At 48.8% G+C, this 20,535-nt stretch overlaps 1 protein-coding gene across 4 annotated transcripts in view; it reads left to right on the forward strand.

Moving 5' to 3' along the window:
* The first annotated feature begins 1,151 nt into the window (after positions 1-1,151).
* Positions 1,152-20,535, forward strand: part of Ubac2 (UBA domain containing 2) — a 175,748-nt gene continuing 156,364 nt past the window's right edge. Inside the window, exon 1 of one of the 4 annotated variants that reach the window (XR_004772224.1) lies at positions 1,152-1,298. Coding sequence is in view for 3 of the 4 variants with exons in the window: in XM_035452115.1 (XP_035308006.1) it covers positions 1,193-1,298 (106 nt within the window). In the remaining variant the exon portion in view is untranslated. Of the gene's footprint in view, positions 1,299-1,700; positions 1,855-20,535 lie in introns of those variants that run through there. The other 3 variants (XM_035452115.1, XM_035452114.1, XM_035452116.1) reach the window with 3 other exon arrangements.

The raw sequence follows: 20,535 nt of genomic DNA on the forward strand, positions 1-20,535 counted from the left end.
TAATAACTTTTATAGTTGGTATTAGTTTACCATCAAGTATTAACATCTGTAACATATAGGAGTAAGCACACAAGATTAAATTCCAAAAGAAAACTTCGAGACAATAATTGTGTCTTTGGAGCTTTCCCTAAATCTCTATAAACTCTTTCTGTCATCTCTACTTACTGGTCATTCCGTAGATGAAATAGCCAAGATGTCCAACACAGACTCAAATGTTCAGTTTCGACACCTGGTGCTTTCCTCGGGGAAACAATTTTAAGGACGAATGCTTTTTATGTCTGGCTCAACCTAACTTCCTGTGCACTTCTCTTTTTAGTTTGTTGTGATGTTTTGGATCGAGTACATGAAGAAAAAAAGATCACCCAGAGTAGACCTGGAATTGTAAATGCAAGCATTTCTGGGGCCCTTTTAGATTAAGTAGGTATCTTTTTTTCTTTTTTCCATGCAATGAAAAAGTTTCAATGGGAGCTTCTTTAAGATGAGCAGCACCTTGTTTGCCTTGTAGTTCCAGCTGTTTTACCAGGCACTGGTTAACTGGAGGGTACTGGAAAACCCTACTACTCATGGACAAATAAGAATGGAAAATGTTTTATAGCATCACTACAAAAGTGGTCCCGGTCTTCTCTACACCCTCATGCCGGCCAGGAAGCCCCCACACAGTCTGAGAATCACTCAGATTTTGGGGGTATCAGCTTCTGCAAACGTCTCAGACCTCTCCCGACCATCATTTTCGTGCAACAAAAATAACTAGAACATATATAGTTGAATGTACTTCATGCTTATGAATCGACTAAAATAATGGCTAAATGGCATTTAGAAAAACAAAAAATCACTCACGCCTCTAGGTTCTGGAACCACTCGAATGCTCTGACCTACTGAACTAAAGACACGGTGTATTTTAAGAATCTAAACCCAGACTTAACATCTTGGCCAAACAGTAAAATCTCTCAGGATTTCTTGGAGCACACACTTCTGTGCCATGTCCCTTCAACTTCCCTAGAATATATATATGTATTTTTTTTAAAGATTTATTTATTTATTACATATACAGTGTTCTGCCTACGTGCCAGAAGAGGGCACCAGATCGAATTGTAGATGGTTGTGAGCCACCATTGAACTCGGGACCCCTGGAAGAGCAGTCAGTGCTGTTAACCTCTGAGCCATCTCTCCAGCCCTAGAGTACATATTTTTAATGAAAAAAATCAAAATTAAAAATAATTTTTCTACGGCGGGTCACCGGGAGCTCGGGGACTGTTTGCTGAGGCCCTGGATCGCTGAGCTCCGCGGTCTGCTCGGAGGTACTGAGCATGCGTGGGGCCCGCGGCCGTCTCGCCGAGGCCAAGGCCCGGTAATCTGCTGCGGAAGAACCGGCTGCCACCGCCGTTGTGCGAGCCGGGGGTGGGGGTGGGGCGGGGCGCGGGAGGGCGCAGGGCCGGGAGGGGCGGGCGTGGGTGGGGGCGGGGCACCGGGAGGGGGTGGGGGTGAGGGGTGTGGCGCACCGGGGGGGGGGGTGGGGGGGCGGGGGGGGGTGGCGGGGGTGGGGCGGGGGGGGGGGGTGGGGGGGCGGGGCGCACCGGGAGCTGCGGAACCAGCGGCTCAGCCGACCGGCCCGCACGTACGCACGCTCGCACTTCCCTTCCTGGCAGGAAAGGGAGGCCTCGGGTCGAGCGTGCGCGCCCTACAGGCCGCGCATGCGCCGTCCTCCGGCGCTCGGGCGCGCCCCTCGGGCCCTTGGCTCCGGGTGAGGAGTGCGCCTGCGCGGCCGCGGGGCTCTGCGCCTCCGCCCCTCCTCCCGAGGTGCGGGCAGCGGGCCCGGCGGGACCATGTTCACCAGCACCGGCTCCAGCGGGCTCTGTGAGTACCCGCCCTCCAGCCTCGGGGCGCTCCCCGCTCCACCCCGGGCGCTTCCCGGACGCGGCTTCGGGGGCCCCGGGGACTCGGCTTTGCAAAAGCCTAGCGGGCCGCAGGCCGCCCCCCGCCCCGCCCCCCGCCCGCCCGCCCGCCCCCGCCCGCGCCCGAACCTTGGCCGTTCCTGCGGGGCAGCGGGCGCCGCCCCCACCGCAGCCCGAGGGCCGAGGGGCCCCGCGTCCAGTGCGCTCCCGGCGGCGCCTCCGAGCGCCGTGCGCAGCGGCCCTGCGCTGCTGCAGGTGGCCGGGCCGGGAGGAGGGCAGGGCCGGGCAGGGCCGGCAGGGCCGGGAGGGCAGGGCCGGGAGGGCCGGGCAGGGCCGGAGAAGGCCGGGCAGGGCAGTTGGGGCCCGGCCGTGCGCGAGGTCCGTGACGGCTCGAGCGCGGGTCTTCGGGGGTGCCCGGGCCCCGCTCCCCTCTCATTCACACAGGCTGCCCGGGGCCCACCTGGCCGCTCGGGCCTGTGGGGTTTTATCCTCGGGTCGGGGGTCTGCCCCTCGGCTTTAATTTCCGTGTACGCCTCCCCCCTTGTCCCTGAAGAGTTCTGGGGAGCCGGAGAACCGACTAAAAGCGCTTTAAAGAGAAGCTGGGGAGTCACTTGGCACGAGGGCGAGCCAGCGAGCGAAGGCTTTGCTTCTGGATGGGATTGATCGATCTCGGCTGCTCGCCTGGAGTGTCAGCTGTGGTCAGCAGGTGCAGGGCGGGGTGGAGTTGGTTGAGCCTCCGAAGCCAGCGAGTTTCATGGTGTTGCGTTGACTGTAGAGAGAGTAGAGTCTTAACCAGTGTCGAGATTAATCACTGAGACGCACCAGCAGCAAACTGTTTGAACAGGCGTCAATTCCCAGTTGCTTGCTGTTGGTACTTCCCATCTCTGCTCTCCGAGAGAGATGCCAGAGCACGGCAAGTGCCTGACATCTCCAGAAAGCAGGTTCCCTTGTCAATGTCATGAGTCTCTCAGAGAGCCAAAACGACATCCATAAATCGTCCTTCTCACATCTCACCACCTTAGGCTTAGAAACCATTTTACTGTTTCTTCATGATCACACCCCGCCCCCCTATTTCATGGCTAATTGAATTTATGGAATTTTTCACACATTGGCCCCAGAATCCATCAGAGCTATTAGTGAGTTCATCTTCAAACTACTCTTTGGATGAATAAGGTAGTATGGCTTTCCTAGGGTAACAGCTTGTGGGTGGATGACATTAACAGTAGATTTCTTTGATTTAGTTGTTCTCAGCACGTTGAGGCATCCTTTTGCACCAAAAATACTCATAAAAGTTAAAAATCGAGAGAGTGTCGGGGGAGAAGCCTCAGCGGGTAAGATGTTCATATTGCAAGCATGAAGATCTAATTTCCAGTGCTCAGGTAAAAGCCAGGTGTGGCACTGTGTGTCTGTAACCCTTCCAATGGGGTTGTGGGGGGGAGTCAGGAGGATCCCCAGGGCTGGCTGGCCAGCCAGTCTAGCTAAGGCAACATTGGCTTTCACACACACACACACACACACACACACACACACACACACACACACACACACACACACACTTGAGAAATCTGATTAATATCAGTACCATGTTATGGATTAGGTTGTGTGGGCAAAATATAGTCAAAGTTTAAGCTGCACAATGCTGGGAAGGGTAATTCCTTGTTACCGATGGCACAGGTGGCTCAGCTCTCTTGACCTGTCTAAAATAAGTGTGTTCAGAATGTGGGTGGGACTTAACGTGTGGCTCTTCCTCCTAGGATGTGCTCTGTGTATGCATTTTCCCAGTATCCAGGACCTGTGAACTGTGTTTGCTTTGGGAGCACGGAGCTGGGCAAGTCTGAGGGTCAGTGCTTACAGGAGAGCTTATAGCTTAGTGGCTGTTCCCCTAGAGCAGTTGACTGGTTCAGTTCCCGAATGTTGGTGGCTTTCCTGTGTCAGTGATTTCTCCCATGTAACTCTACTGAGTGACAACCTTTGGGTAGGCAGCTGAAAGGCTCTGTGGTGAAGTCAGAGGTCTGCTCCTGAGTGAGTTTCCTCAGGAAGGGTGATGCATCTCTCTGCCTGTCCCTAGAGGTGGGGTGTGACCGTCTCTTCTGAGAGAGAAATCCCTGCCATTCCCTGCACCTGTACTTTTCTCACTTTGTAATTAGGAGATGAGGGCACTTCAGTGCTAACACTTAGCTTCCATTCATTCAACAGGTGTCCGTTGAGTACCCCTATTCATTCAACAGGTGTCTGTTGAGTACCTCCTGAAGCCTTGTGTGGTTTATATAGACAGTAAAGTAGTGAACAGAATAAAGGAGTCCAACATCAAATGGGTTAATAAGTAAAGCGCTTTCCAATAGTGTCACACACACAGTGAGTCATGGCAGAGGTTGAAATTATGGTGTCGTGCTACTCTGTATTTGGTGAAGAAGCCAGTGTAAAGGATCCAGGCATGCGACAGTTCATTCAGAAAATTGGCGACTACCTATTGTGCCGCCAGCCCCTAAATAATAAAGGTGCGTTAGGCAGACACATCTTTACTGTGTAAACAAATATTCCGCAACAGAAAATCATTTTGAAGGAAGGGGAGACAGTGTGTATAAAGATGGAAGCAGGAACAACGGACGTGTACAGAGTTGGGAAGGAGGCCTGTGCTGCGAGGGCTGTAAACCAGAGGAAGGGCATTTGTGGGTCAGTGAGGCTTGGCTAAAAGCGCTTGTAAATAGTGGGCATAATGTTGTTTAAATAGATTAGTCCTGCCACTCCAGTCATGTACAGTGATGATCTACATGTAATCATTTTATTAGCAAGTGTTCTTATTACTCATTCCCATCACAGTATATATTTGCTATGTGTAATGCCTCCAACAAACACTAATTGCATGTTTAATGTAGTCCAGGTCTAGTTCTCAAGGAATTCTGTGTTTAGAGGAGAAAACAGAGACAGCCGTGCTCAGTGCGGTGCGTTTCTTGTGGGGAGAGGCCTGGTTGTTAGGGCGATGATGTACTTGCGAGAAGCAGTGTTTGAGCTGTCTTTTGAGAGGTGAGGGTTTGTCAGGCCCAGCAGTGGAGAGAGCTGAACATGGCAGGGCAAGGACAAGAGGCAAGAGGTGTTGCTGATGGCTGGAGTGAGCAGTCCTGAGGCAAAGTCATCAGAGGGCAGTGGGAGTTGTGACAGGGACTGGGGCCACAACCTGAGACATCTTGATGTCCACAGAGGGAGATGAAGTAGAGTTGTGGAAGCAGGCTGAGGAGTGGCCAAGGATGGTGTGTGCGTGTGTGGGTGTGCACGCGTGCGCAAAGATTCAAGGAGAAAATTCCAGGGAAGGAGCAGTTGATAGGCAGATGCTGCCAAGATTTAAAATGAAGTCTGGAAGGTGACCTTTCTGGAAGGAAGGGGCACACACAGACAGAACCTTCCCAGAACAGCTTGTCCAGTCGTCATGGAGATGAGGGAGGTTATGGCGACCGAGGAGGGAATAGGATGAGAAGGGGTGACTGGATGACACAGGGGAGCTGCTCTTTGAGGTGGCCACCGGGGAGCTTACATCTGAGAGACTTCAGGGCACTCTTAACACCGTGGGAAGAGACTCAGTGGGGGAGTGGCTTGAGGAGATAGGAATAAAAGAAAGAGCAGACTTCTGAGAGGCAGGAGGAGATGACGAGGCCCAGGACCATTGTGAGTCTGATGCTCACTGTGGGAAGAAAATGGGAGGTGGCTTTCAGTGATGGTTTCAGCCGAGGTTCCCAAGTGCTGCTCGTCCCAGCAGAAGACGGCCAACCAGCCAACCCCGAGCGTACTCATATACCTTTCTGGGTCCCATCTCCAGAGTTACCGATTCGGGTACCGGAGATCTGGACTTCCTTCCCAGCTTTCTGAAATCTGTCTTTTAAAGGGTTTCCACAAGAGTCAGTGGAACAGACACCAGGGCAAGAGATTGGCCCACAGGAAGGGAGAGAGAACAGTTAGTCTTGTGGGGAGATGCCGGAGGCCTGATTAAGATGGCAACACTGAGAATGGACGCGTCCTAGTTTCTGTTGCTGTGATAAAGGCACCGTGACTAAAAAGCAACCTGGAGGAAAGGGTTTATCTATTTCACCTTACAGCTTGTAGTTTGTAGGGAGGGAAGGTAGGAGAAAGGCTCAGGCCAGGACCCTGTAGCGGAGACTGCAGCAGAGACCATGCACAGGTGCTGCTTACTGACTTGCTGCCATGGCTTGCTCAGCTATCTCTGTCAACAATTTCAGGACCACCACCCACAATGGGCTGGGCCCTGCCACACCCATTGTTAGTCAGGAAAATACCCTGCAGACATGCCCACAAGCTAATTTGATGGAGGAGGTGAGTCCTCAATTGAAACTCCCTCTTTCCAGATACGTCTAGGTTTATGTCAAGTTGACAAAAAGTAACCGGTATAGATGGCATAGTTGAGTGAACTAGGGAATGCAGAGAAAGAGAAATCTCATTCGCTTGGAAGATGAGCACTGAGGTGTCTTCAGAGTCCAGGTGGAGATACTCGGGGGACTCTTGGGGAGTGACGTGGTGAAAAGCAGTTAAGTGGTGTTGCAAGGCCCCCGAGGGGTAGAACTTGAGGCCGTTGTGTTAGGCGCAGGATGGGCAGGAGAGATGGGCATGTTGCCCTGGCTCAGTTGGCTCTGCTGTCTGCACTGTAATTCTCATCACACCTCCTGACGCTGTCCTTCTTTAGTGACAGCCGATCCCCAGGCTGGGGTCGTCCTGCTTCCATCGGCCCTTGCCCAGTGCTTCTCTACAACGTGGCCAGTCTGGGCCAGGTAGCTAAGTGTCGCATTTGCAGTTTGAACCAGACTCGACCACTGCTATTCCTAGCTCGATGCGCGTGTCGAATAAGGACTTTTCAACCCTGTGTTAATTTTGTTGTCTGATCCAAGCTGAGCCACAGGCACAGTTTCTCAGTCAAGTTTCTTGGATTTGGCCATCCCTGTGTGCTCTTTACCATTTTGTCTCCAGGTTCAAGATTGTTCTGTGTCTCTCCACGTCTCCCACTCAGCCCCGCAAAAAAACCAAAACAGAACAAAAAACCAACCCAAACAAAAAAACATAAACCCAGGACTATCGCCTGGACTATCGCCTGGACTCTCCCTTGCTTTCCTGCTTGCTTCTGTTCATACTCAGCTGTGATCTTTCCCCTCCTCATTCGATTTCTCTCTCTCTCTTTTTTTTTTTTTTTTTTTTTTTTTTTTTGAGACAGGGTTTCTCTGTGTAGCTTTGGAGCCTATCCTGGCACTCGCTCTGGAGACCAGGCTGGCCTTGAACTCACAGAGATCTGCCTGCCTCTGCCTCCCAAGTGCTGGGATTAAAGGCGTGTGCACCACCAACGCCCAGCCAATTTTCTTTCTAAAGCTGTTTTTTTTTTTTTTTTTTTTTTTTTTTTTTAGCCCTCATCTTCCCAGAGAACAAGCCTGGCACTAGGCAGAGCTGGTGTTTTGTCCAATGGATTCCCCAGAGAGTCTTTGGAGATCCCCAGTGCGGGAGCTTCTCACTGCTCCCTGCACCCCCCTTGGCTTGGGGGTGCATCTTTGCCGTGGTGAAATAAACTATCTATCCCTCCTTCACACCCCTCATGATAGAAAGGACAGTGAGGTTGCTGTGACAAAGCTCCCAGATTAAGTGTTAAGTGGGCTTTTCTGAACTCTTTCTTGAAACAGTGGTAACACATACATGCGTGCCCCTGCCCAGTGGTCTTCCTGTGTCGTGCCTCCATCCTGCCTGCCTTCGATCTCTGGCTCCCTGCAGTGTGTCTTCTATTCGATGATATGGGCTGTGATGAGGCTGTCCCACCACACGGACAAAGTGACCAGTGACATGTGACATCAGATGGTGCTGTCTCCCTCCCCTTTTAAGATTTTTTTTTTTCCTTTGAGACAGGGTTTCTCTGTGTGGCTTTGGAGGCTGACCTGGAACTCGCTCTTGTAGACCAGGCTGGTCTCGAACTCACAGAGATCTGCCTGCCTCTGCCTCCCAAGTGCTGGGATTAAAGGCGTGCGCCACCAACACCTGGCCCCCTTTTAAGATTTTCAAATGTTATTTTATGTGTGTGATTGACCTGGGTGTATGCATATGTGCCACACGTATGTCTGGTGTCAGTGGAGGTGAGATGAGTCATTAGATTCTGTTGATGAAAGTTGCCGCTCCCACCAGCCTGTTCCCACAACCCCTTCAGCCCCAAATAAACACAGGGATGCTATATTAACTGTAAACCTGTTGGCAGGTGGCTGGGGCTTGTTACTGGCTGTCAGCCCATTTCTATCAATCTCTAGGTTTCTATACGGCCTTATCTTACCAGAGAACTCCTGGTGCATCCTACCCTCCGGGGCTCCACATGGCCACTCCGTCTGTGTACGTTTCCCAGAATTCTCATTGTCTCCTAGTCCTGCCTGTCTTGCTGCCTCATTTCATTAACCAATAAGAGAAACATACATACAGAAGGACAACCCCATCAAGATCCCCCAGAACTGGAGTTGTGGATGGTTGTGAGCCATCATGGGATGCTGGGAACCAAAGCCTGGTCCTCTGCAACGGCAGCAAGTGCTTTCAGCTGCTGAGCCCTCTCTCCAGCGCCTCAAAGGGTGCTTCTTACTCCTCATGGCTGTTGTTGTCTTTCCTTTTTCACCCTTTCAGACAGGATCTCACTCTGCCCAGGCGGGCTCCAAACTCCGAGCAGTCTCTCCCCAGCCTCCCAAGTGCTGGGGTTGTAGGTGTGAGTTGCTACACCCAGCTGTAGTCTTCTCTTCATTCCTCTTAGCATGTCCACTTAGTGTCTTTTGCACCTACAGAGAGTGCTGGATTTGTCATGACTTTAGGACGGCAGCTCCAGTGAGTCATTAAGGGCAAAACCTGCATTCTTTGAGGTAATAAGTTGTGCTGGTTAATTTTTGTCAAGCTGACACAAACCTAGAGTCATTCCAGAAGAGGTTCCCTCAGTTGAGAACATGCTTCCCCCAGCTGGCCTGTGAGTGTTGGAGGCTTTTAGAGGGGACCCAGCCCACTGTGGGTGGTGCCACCCCTGGACAGGTGGTCCTGGGTTCTGTAAGAAAGCACGTTGAGTGAGCCATGGGGAGCAAGCCAGTAAGCAGCACCCTCTGTGGCCTCTGCATCAGTTCCTGCCTCCAGGCTCCTGTCTCGACTTCCGTCAGGGGGGGACTGTGACGTGAGAGTTGTGAGATGAAACAAGCCCCACCCCCTGCCAGCTGCTTGTGGTCACTTGTTGGTTTTTCTGAGACAGGGTTTATCTGTGTAGCCCTGACTGTCCCGGAACTCAGAGGTCTGCCTGCCTCTGCCTCCTGAGTTCAGGGATTAAAGCCCTTGCTACAGTGCCTGGATTTGTGAGGGCCCATCCCACTGTGGGCAGAGCCATATCTGGGCAGAGCCATATCCGGAGCTGTGAGCCTGGGAACAATCCCGTAAAGAGAGTCCCTGGCTTGAGTCCCTGCCCGGCTTTCTCAGTGATAGCTGGGTGAGATCTGTAACTGCTGGCCGTGTTTATCACAGCAGCTGAAGGTGGACTGGGGCAGCTCAGTTTTACCATTTTGTTTACATGTGTTTTGTGTGTAGTAAGCTGGGCTTTCAAAGGTGACTTTATGTGTTTCTGTTTTAACCAAGTCTGGGCTGCCCCACAGTGTGTCTCTTCATTTTTCTGTCTAACAGATATTTAAAGACTTTTTTTTTGTGTGTGGTCCAGTCACTCTTCCAGATTCTCAGCGTTTAGTTTAATAGTAGGAGAGACCAGAAGAATAGTTATGTGTCATGTGCTCTCAAAGCGCAGCTCTTGGTTTTATTTATTTCATAAAAGCTTCTGAAATGTACTTCTGAGATGCCAAGAAGTATATGACTTATTTAAAAATTTTAGCTAAGGAAGAAAGAAAATTAGACATTAACCAGAGTGGGAGAAACTGAAGGGAAGGGTATTTCTTTACATTGAGCAGAGAATCATCTCAGGATCTTGTAGCTGGTGTGTGGGTGAGCTGAGCTTCCATGGAGATTCTCTATCGGCACCTCCCACCCGGGTCTCCCTCTTCCTGCCTTACTTCCTGGTCGATCTACATTCATTTGTCCAGTGTCTGCCCTTACCATATCTTCTACACAATCCAGAAGGCAGTGGCCTTCCATATGAGGCATTGTTAGAATTCATTTGTCTACAGTTTCTCTAAGTATGTCCCATTTTACCATAGTTGAAGCATCTAGGTTCCTGGAGCCTTCGTGGTCTCCAGGGGAAGGCTCTTCCTACCCAAGGTTCTGGTTCATAGAATTAGTAACCTCTAGCCTCTTGGTATCTATGTTGACCTCTGTAAGGTGCTTCTCCTTGCCAAGCCCTTACATCCTCACCTCTAGAATTTTTAATTTCCTGTTGTCTTTTTAAACCTTTTGAAATGGCTTCTCCTACCCAAGCTCCAGTATCTTGTACATTATAATTAATATTGGCTGCATACAAAACCCATTCTTCTAGCGGAGCTGATCTGATCTTTAAAGGCAAAAGTATTCTTTTGCATATTGGGTTTGCATTCTCATAAGTTATAGTATATATAATTGATTGTCTTGTTTCTGGATCTGTTACCTGTAATTCTACTGCCCTAGTTAACCTTTGTAAGAAGTCCTGGAACTGTTCTGTAGGTCCCTGTTCTATTCTGGTATAAGCTTCTAGGCGTTCTCCTGGCTCACGAACCTTATCCCAGGCATTTAATGCTGCTTTCCTGCATAGAGACAGTATATCGTCATCATATTCAGCCTGAACCTGTGGGTCAGCATAAATACCCTGACCAAGAAGCTTATCTAGAGGGGCTTCAAAACCTTCCTTTATGCCCTGACGCTCAAGGAGCTTTGCCTCTTCCCTTACTAATGCCTTCCACTGGATTTGGCATGAATTCTCAAGTACAGCTGCTACCAATCGTTCCCAATCTGTGGGTGTCACCCTGTTAAAGGTTGCCCATGAATGTAATAGCTGTTTTACGTATGGGCTATGGAGACCATATGAGACAACTGATTCTTTAATATTCTTAAGATCCTTCAGCTGTATAGGTTGCCATTCATAAGCCATCCGTCCATGAGGGTGTTTCTTAGAAGCTGACTTTTCTACCATGGTAGCTGGGTTCACTAATGGTGTATGAGTAACAACCTTAGAGGAATAGTCACGATACCTGGGTGGAGTAGGTGCCTGGGATTGGAGTGATTCTGCTTCTGAGGCATCCCAATGATCTTTAAGCCTAGCAATGATATCCTTTTGAAAAGTTTCAATCTCCTTAATCATAAAAGATTCCAAGCATGTTAGTGAATCTGTAAATTGCTCTAACTGTTCATCTACATGTTTTTCTAGGTCTTTAATACGATCATCCTTAGGCAGCATTTGGATGGCATGGAAACTGCCTTCTAGGTATTGGAGCCTAGATTCGAGGTCATGATTTGCTGATTTTTGAGTCCTCAGCAATCGACCGGATGGACCTATGTAATCTGTCAGCCCTGTACTGTAAATTATCTTCCAAACATTCAAATCTAGACTCAAATTTGTGATCTGCTACCTTGGATGCTTCAATAATTGATTGAATGGCATTGTCCAATTCTTCAACCCTATCCTGGGTATTTTGCACCCTTGCATCTAGTTGCTGGGTAACATTGCCTATCTGAGTTTCTAGCTGGCTACAGATATTCTTGAGCTCCTCATGGTCTTCTGACAGCCTAGCCTCTAAGGCCTCAGACATGGAGGATCTCTCTGTGTTTATCTTATCATAAATACGCTGCATCTCATCAGACAGCTCTGTCTTTAGTGTATTGGACACAGAGCCAAGCTTATCATCCAATTTCTGTTCCACTTGCTGCACAATTTTGGTCTGACCTAATCTGTTCTCCAAAACCTCATTGCGTAAAGCTGTTATTTCCTGCAAGCAGGTGGTGAGGTTATTTCTGTCCCTGTTCCTGAGTCCTCTGGCTAGTAATATTATTTGTACCAGCAAGCTAACTGCCATTATGGTATATAGGCCGGTAATTGGAAGATTAACATCCTCCTCAAACAGTGAATTCACGTAGTAAGCAAAAATATTACCAATTTTAGCAAATGATAAATATTCTGCCATAATTTTACCTGATTTCTACTCAGATGCAGTAACTATATTTGACCAGCAGGTAGCATAGGCGTACAGTTAGTCCGCTGCGTTTGGTAGCAATCGGTCAGCAGTGGAGAGAGGTCACAAAAGCGGCTGCGCTTATCTTAGAGAGTATAAGGTCTTTCGGCCACAACCATTGAAACAGATGTGGCTTTATAGCAGCAGTGGCCAGGGGAAGCCGCTGCTGAAAGCCGAGGCCTACTCACCTCTAGGCAGCTAGAAACTGTCTCCAAGCTGGGTGGATGGTTCTGAGCAGCTCAGCGGCAGCGGGTCAGCTGCTAGCTGGGAGCACCTGTGAAGAGAGGGACCTTTTCCCGCAAAGGCCTCAGGCCCGGTGGGACCCACAGCCCGTCCCAAATGGGGTGTAGGTTTCCAATATCCCACTCCTGACACCAGATAAAGTGGGAAATTACCAATACGGAGTCGGGTAGAAATATAAGGGTATTTAATAGGGAAAAGCCTTACTTACAGAGCGACCTAGCCAGCCCGCGTGGCAGAGATCTGTACAGCAAGTACCAAAATGAAACCGAAAGAGAAAACGAAGTCTCGCTCTACGTCACCCTGACCACGCCCTCGCAAGCGTGGTTAGGCACACCTGTAGCCAGCCCCTAAGTAGGCGTGGTTACAGCTTCCCCTACACTCGTGTGTGAAAATGTAAACATTTTCTCCTTTCTCTTCCTCCCTGCAACCCTTCCCTCGTCCCATGTCTCCCCTCCGTCTCAAGTTGATGGCCTCTTTTTGTTGCTGTTACTATGTTTGGTTCCTTGGTGTTCTTTGAGCTTTATGTGCAGGAGTTGGCAACTATCCCCTGGGGATGGCTCCCATAGTTACTTGATTGTGTCTAGTTGTGCTTTTCTGTAATAATAACACTAGCTTAATATTATTAATAAATTATTAATAATTTGCATCAAAATTATTATTAATAAATTGTTTATTATCAGTCGCATATATAGTTTCTCTGTCTCTCACACACACACATAGTATTAAATGTTTTTACTCTTTTGCTCCTTTGGGGGGGCCTGCCACCCAACTCTCTCTCTCTCTCTCTCTCTCTCTCTCTCTCTCTCTCTCTCTCTCTCTCTCTCTCTTCTCTCTGGGGGGCCTGCCACCCAACTCTCTCTCTCTCTCTCTCTCTCTCTCTCTCTCTCTCTCACACACACACACACACACACACACACACGCATGCACGCATGCACGCACGCACGCACGCACGCACCTGGCCTGCTTGGGTGTATAGATTTGGGGCCCAGCCCTAGGAGAGGCTAATTCTCCATCATCCCTGAGCAGTCATTGTTGCCCATTGTTTTTTGTTTAGGTGTGGGACCCAGTGAGATTTTCCCTTTCTGAGTTAGCATTTCTATTGATATTGTTATTGTTGAGGTTTTGTTTAGGCAGCCTTATTGTTCAGGATTTGTGGGTGTAGCTTTTCTGTCATGTCTCGGAGACAGAATCTCATAGTAGACTTTTGGTCATCCGGCTCTTAGAGTCTTTGTCCTTTTTCTTTGATGTTCTTTGAGCTTTATGTGTGGGAATTGTGTTGGCACTGTATCCACTAGGGCACTTGACTGTGCCCATTGTGTCCAGTTGTGGTTTTCTGTGATGGTCTCCATCTGCTATGAAGAGAAGCATCTTTGATGAAGACCTACACTTAGGTGTTGGTATGAGAATAAGTATTAGAATGCAGTTAGGAATATGCTGGTCTAGTAAAGTAGTGCTGCAAGGTTCTTTTCTGAGATCCATGACCTCACTAGCCCTGAATAGCTGCCTAGACTATAGTACTAGTCTAAAATTATGTACTATAGTACATAATTTTCCTCCTATAGAATGAGCCTTAGGCCGGTTAAGCAGCCCTGCTCAGAAACTTCTGACGCCGGGGGTTTGCTCACCAGATCTAAGCTCGGCAGCTGGATCTAGCACATCCGGACACTGCGGAGGCCCCGGTGGTAGTTCTGCCTCCATCCACCGGCCCCGGGTGGGCCAGGGGCTGTTTCCGGTTCCCGTTCAGAGGTAGACTGATTCCCAGCTTTCTGAGAAACCGGCATACTGATTTCCAAAGTGGCTGTACAAGTTTGCACTCCCACCAGCAATGGAGCAGTATTCCCCTTTCTCCACATCCTCTCCAGCATGAGCTGTCATCAGTGTTTTTGACCTTAGCCATTCTGATAGGGCCTTCCCCTTTAATCAGAATAGTGACTACCCTAGTTGTCATCATAGAACCTACATCCAGTAACTGATGGAAGCAGACGCAGTGACCCACAGGCAAGCACTGGGCTGAGCTCCTGGAGTTCAGTTGAAGAGAGGGAGGAGGGATCACATGAGCAAGGTAGGTCAAGAGCATGCTGGGGAAAACCACAGAGACAGCTGACACAAGCGAGTGGGAGCTCAAGGACTATGGACTGACAGCTGGGGAGCCTGCATGGGACCGAACTAGACCCTCTGAATGTGGGCAACAGTTATGTGACTTGATCTGTTGGGGGGCCCCTGGCAGTGGCACCAGGACCTATCCCAGGTTCATGAACTGGCTTTTTGGAGCTCATTCCCTATGGGGGATACCTTGTTCAGCCTTGATACAGGATGGAGTGACTTGGTCCTTTCTCAATGTGGTATGCCTGCCAGACTTTGTTGACTCCCCAAGGAAGGCCTTAGCCCCTCCAAGGAGTGGATGGAGAATGGGAAGGAGGGCAGTGGGGGAGGTGGGAGAGGGGAAGAAGGGAGGACCTGGGGTGGGTATGTAAAATAAAAAAAAAATTTTAAATAAAAATATTGTGAGAAAGTTACTTCATGAGACACTAAATGATCCCCTTTTTATGGGAACCCCGAGAACTTTACCAGCTAGTTACATAGTCACTAATGGGAAGATCAGGGTTTGTGGTAGAGTATGGCTGCCTCTGCTTGAAGGGTGTGAACCACACTGGGTTTTTGGATGTGTACTTTTGCAGGCCAGACCTTGGGGGCAGCAGATAGCGTTAGCAGGTTGCTGCTCCTCATCATTGTGTCTGCAGCTCTGGCATCCTTCTGTTACAGCCCACACGGTTAAGCATTGTGTCTGCAGCTCTGGCATCCTTCTGTTACAGCCCACAGGGTTAAGCAAAACCTGTGGTTAGTGTCTCTGGTGCTCAGATATTCAGGGAAAGTTCACACAGCCAGATTCTCTTCAAGCCTTTTAAAGCATTTACTCTAAGACATAAATGTTATCTCAAAATGCCCTTAATAAAAGGCAAAAGATTTTGCAAGCATGTCCTCACTGGTATTTGTCACTGTGTTTTTATTGTTGTGCCGTGAGGTTTGGCCAAGACATGTGGCAGGCACCAGGATGTCACTCCTGACCCCCAGACAACATCCCACTCTATGGAATGTATTTTGTTTATCTCTTGAGATCACTTGGCTGTGTTTTACTTATGATGATAATACTGCTTTAAACATGGTATGCAAGCTTCTGTTTGAGATACTGTTTTGACTTTTCCTGGATATTTGTATGTCCAGGAGTGGAATTTATGAGTCATACAATCTTTCTATGTCTCACTTTTTGAAGATCAAAATTTTACTTGATGTGCAAGATAGTAAATACATAAAATATATTTTCTTGGTAGATATTAGAAAAACATTTTAATATAGTCAGGCAGAACTGTGTTCAAATAGCAGCCCCTTTACTATAAAGCTGTGACCTGGGACACATTGTTTAATCTTCCTATCCCATTTCTTCACCTAAAGTCTGTGAGCAGTGAGTTCCTGCCTACAGATAACAAGGACTCAGGGGACGTGGGAAGGCCTTTTATCAGGATAGTGTGGAACATGAGATGATCCCCTGGAAATGGAGTCATTGTAGTCATTATTTTATGGTCACAGCCACCCAAGCCCAAGTGGTATTAATTGTCACAAATGATGGTGGTGAATTTTGGCCCTACCAAAGAGAAGTAGGAGCTAAACAGCTCAAAATTTGGTGTTTTATACCCCGTTCGCCATAGATGGTTTCCCTTTGACTTAAGATGAGTGCATTGTCAGTCCATTCAACCGTAGCATTGCCGTCTTCAAAGGTAGAGAGATGTCTATATTTGTTTACTACTTCCTGACCCCACTCACAGACAGGAAGTTTGCTAGTGACTTGTCTGGACTCTGGGTGTGAGGATATGGCGAGCTTTTCCCATTCAAGTAACTAATTAATAATTAATATTCCACTAAAATAGATTTGTGTAAAAAAAAAATCTCATGAATACACCATGATTATCATGGTTAGTATTTTCATAGATGCTTTACATCTATTTATGTACTATCTCTTAAAAGTATTGCATTATAATACCACTAACACTATTTTTATAAACATTTATTTATTTATTTTGTTTTTTTGAGACAGGGTTTCTCTGTATTGCTTTGGAGGCTGTCCTGGAACTAGCTCTGTAGACCAGTCTGGCCTTGAACTCACAGAGATCTGCCTGCCTCTCCTCCTGGGTGCTAGGATTAAAAGTGAACACCAATGGCATGAAGTATTTTTATATTACCCATTTCTTACTGTTGAATGTTATTCCATAGAACATAATTTAAGAGAGTATCTTTGTGATAAATAAGGCCTTTGTGCATATCCGTGGTAACTACTATGACCTGAATCCATCCTCAGTGTTGGTGTGTGTGTGTGTGTGTGTGTGTGTGTGTGTGTGACAGAGAGAGAGAGAGACAGAGAGAGAGAGAGAGAGAGAGAGAGAGAGAGAGAGAGAGAGAGAGAAAACAAACATGTATGTGAGCTTTCCACAAAAGTGACAGGTACCTGGGAAGAACAGTCTCATAGTTTCAGTAAGGAAAGATTTCTGCAGATCATGGGTTTAGAATGTGATCCATGGTTAGCTGGTTCCATTGCCTTTGGGCTGTGTGAGGTGGAACCGTGGTGCTGAACGTTGCTTCATGGCAGCCAGAAGTGACAGGAAGAAGGATGGACAGAGAAGACTATGATGTGGGGAGGAGGGAGGGAGCAGGGGAGGGAGAGGAGAGATGAAGGCAGTTGTTGGCTCTTATTTTTATTCTTTGGGGGCCACCATCCAGCGCCTGAATCCATCCAAATTTTCTCCTGGAGCTGTACACACCAGGGCTGCGCTCATGGAGGAAACGGTGTGGTTTTCTCCTGGAGCTGTACACACCAGGGCTGCACTCATGGAGGAAACGGTGTGGTTTTCTCCTGGAGCTGTACACACCAGGGCTGCGCTCATGGAGGAAACGGTGTGGTTTTCTCCTGGAGCTGTACACACCAGGGCTGCGCTCATGGAGGAAACGGTGTGGTTTTCTCCTGGAGCTGTACACACCAGGGCTGCGCTCATGGAGGAAACGGTGTGGTTTTCTCCTGGAGCTGTACACACCAGGGCTGCACTCATGGAGGAAACGGTGTGGTTTTCTCCTGGAGCTGTACACACCAGGGCTGCACTCATGGAGGAAACGGTGTGGTTTTCTCCTGGAGCTGTACACACCAGGGCTGCGCTCATGGAGGAAACGGTGTGGTTTTCTCCTGGAGCTGTACACACCAGGGCTGCGCTCATGGAGGAAACGGTGTGGTTTTCTCCTGGAGCTGTACACACCAGGGCTGCGCTCATGGAGGAAACGGTGTGGTTTTCTCCTGGAGCTGTACACACCAGGGCTGCGCTCATGGAGGAAACGGTGTGGTTTTCTCCTGGAGCTGTACACACCAGGGCTGCACTCATGGAGGAAACGGTGTGGTTTTCTCCTGGAGCTGTACACACCAGGGCTGCACTCATGGAGGAAACGGTGTGGTTTTGTCCTGGAGCTGCCGCCGTGGAATTTGTATTCTGAGGAAGAAGGCAGAGGGCCAAGTGAGACTGAAGTAGTGAAGGATGTGTGGAGCTAAAAAAACAGGGTGAAGGGCTGAGGGGTGTGTCTGCAGTGAGGGCTGAGTGGCAAGAGCAAACTCTGGACATGAGAAGATGGGGTGAGAGGTGCCACAGGCCCTGTCGTAGACGTGAATGCCAGGTACCAGGTCATGAGCTAGAACAGTGCTAGCAAGTGTTGGGTAGTGGGAGAGGCAGTGAGCTAAAGCGAGGGAGTAGCTTTTTAAAATTAATTTAAATGTTATTTTTTGAAACCTGGTGGTGGTGGCACATACCTTTAATCCCACCATTTGGGAGGCAGAGACAGGCAGATCTCCATCCAAGGCCAGTTCTGGTTTATAAAATGAGTTCCAGAGAAACCCTGTCTCAAAAAAACAAACCAACCAACCAACCAACCAAGATGGGGTGGGGGGGAGGGGGAGGAAGAGGAGGAGGAGGAGGAGGAAACAAATAAATTTTATTGTTTGAAATTTGTGAAAAATGTCCCACAGTACATTTTTCATTAACCCATACAGTAGATTACATTGACTAACTTTATATTCCAGGGGGATTGGGAATGTGTCTCTTATGGCATGCTCGTGAAGGTCAGGGTACAACTTGGTCCATCTTTACTTGGATCTAGGGGATTGGACTCAGCTGGTCAGGCTATGTGGCAAGCACTTTTTATCTCTCGCTGGTCTGCAGCGAATATGATTACTTTTGACTTTTTAGGACAGTCTATTTTCTGGTATGGTTGTTTCGCCTGTGTGTATGTCCATGTGCTGGGTCTCTCCAGCCCCTCCTTTGAAGTGTAATTTCAGTGAAGTATTACACACCTTGTGTAGCCTTATCCATGTTCAAGTGCACGTGTCAGCAGTATGCGGCCCATCCCTATTTTTGTGTAGAACCCTCCAGAACTCTTTCTTACCTCTCAGAACTGTAGCTGTGTCATTAAGCAACTCCCTGGTTGTAGCTCCAACTGCCTTTGTCGGCTGCCATTTTACTTTCTGATTTTGTGAATTTCACAATTCTAGATGCCACATATAAAGGGAACGCTGAGATATTTGTCTTCTTGTGGCAGACTTATTTCACTTAGCTCAGTGTCCTCAGGTTGACCCATAATGTAGCAAACGTGGATCAGAATTCTTTCCCCTTTCATGGCTGAATTAAATCCTGTTGCATATTAGTTTCTGTTTCTGTATTCTTCATCAGGGGATAGTGGGTGGGTACCTGTTCTCATCAGAGCCCTTCCATCCAACAAACGTGCCTTCGGGAATCCCTGGCTGCAGCCATGCACATGCCAGACTTGGTGGCTGCTGTCGTTAGCTTGTGCTTGGTGGCACCGAAGCAGGGACTGACAGACATTTCTTAAAACTGAATTATGCCTGTAGAGTTTGTGACATCTTAGGATGTTTGGCAGCATTTCTTTGTCCTGTCGGGCATAATGGCCCATCTTCTGGAGCTGGTGAACCTGTGTCCACCTTTAAACACCATATCAAACAGTCAGGACAGGTGGGACAGGGCAGGTCATTGTCGGTGGTTTCAGAATTGAGGGACTGCCCAGTGGCCACTTTCCCCGAGCTCCTCTGTTGAGTGTCACTGTTTCTTATCTGGGTCATCTGGACGACCTCCTGACTGGACTCCTCTTCCCCCTCCTGTCTTCCCGTAACTCAAATGATGATGGAACATGGGTGGCATTATCCTCTACCTAACCCTTCCCTACCTCAGACATCCCGCCACCCTGGGGAAGGCAGAAAGCCTCCTCATGCCTCAGGCTCTGCGTGCTGCTCCCCCCCTTCTTTGGCCTTAGGACACACCTGTGTGCTGTGCGCTCATCCTCCCTTCTGTGTGTGGATGGCTCTACTCCCTGTTGAATGTGGCTTTTTTTAGAGCCTGTGGACTTTATGTTCCTCTGGTAGACTGTGCTCCTTTCCCTGGGTACGGCAAGACTACTCGATAAGGTCTCTGTTCAAATCGTACTCCGAGAAAGGTTTGTCTGGGCTGGGCATTAGAATCCTGGTTCACCAAGAACAAGCCTCACTTCCCAGTGCCATTGAGAGTCACCTGGGGTGGGAGTGTCCAGCCTACACTGTCTTCAGCTTCTGTCTGATAGTGTGGGCACCATCTTGAGCTCTAGTAAAGGAAGTGTCTGTCTGGAAGTGACATAGCTTCATTACTTGGCTCAAGCAAGTCACATTGCCACATCTAATGCCAATTACTGGGGATTAGCAACACCTTATGTGTGAGAAGCCACTGTGCAGTTGCAGTAGACAGAGGCCTCGGGCTTTGCCTGCTCCAGTTTTCTATAGCATTTGTCTCCACCTGAGGTATAGGTCTACATTTTTTTGTCTTATTTTGTCTGGTGGATGGTGAGCATCATAAGAGTAGGGCCTTTGTCCTGATATCCCTGTTGAACCCTGGGGCCTAGGAACATACGTGCTTAATGATTGTAGAGATGGGTTAGGGAGGCAGCCAAGGTAGCCTTTTGAGTTAGTCATTGGCAGAACAGACTGGGGAGGACCAGAAAGGAGGGGGAGGATAGGGACTGGTGGAGAGGAGCTGGGAGGAGTGGGGAGGAGGGGGAGAAGATAAGGAGCCTGGCAGGGTTCTAGAGAGCAGAATTGGAATCACTGGTCAGAGAACTGTGCCGGTGTAAGTCTTGGGCCCGGGGATGAGAGGCTGCACTGTACGGTCTTCTCTGGTCGTGTGGGCTGTTGAGGAGGT

Source organism: Cricetulus griseus, assembly GCF_003668045.3.
Source record: "Cricetulus griseus strain 17A/GY chromosome 1 unlocalized genomic scaffold, alternate assembly CriGri-PICRH-1.0 chr1_1, whole genome shotgun sequence".
NCBI lineage: Eukaryota > Metazoa > Chordata > Mammalia > Rodentia > Cricetidae > Cricetulus > Cricetulus griseus.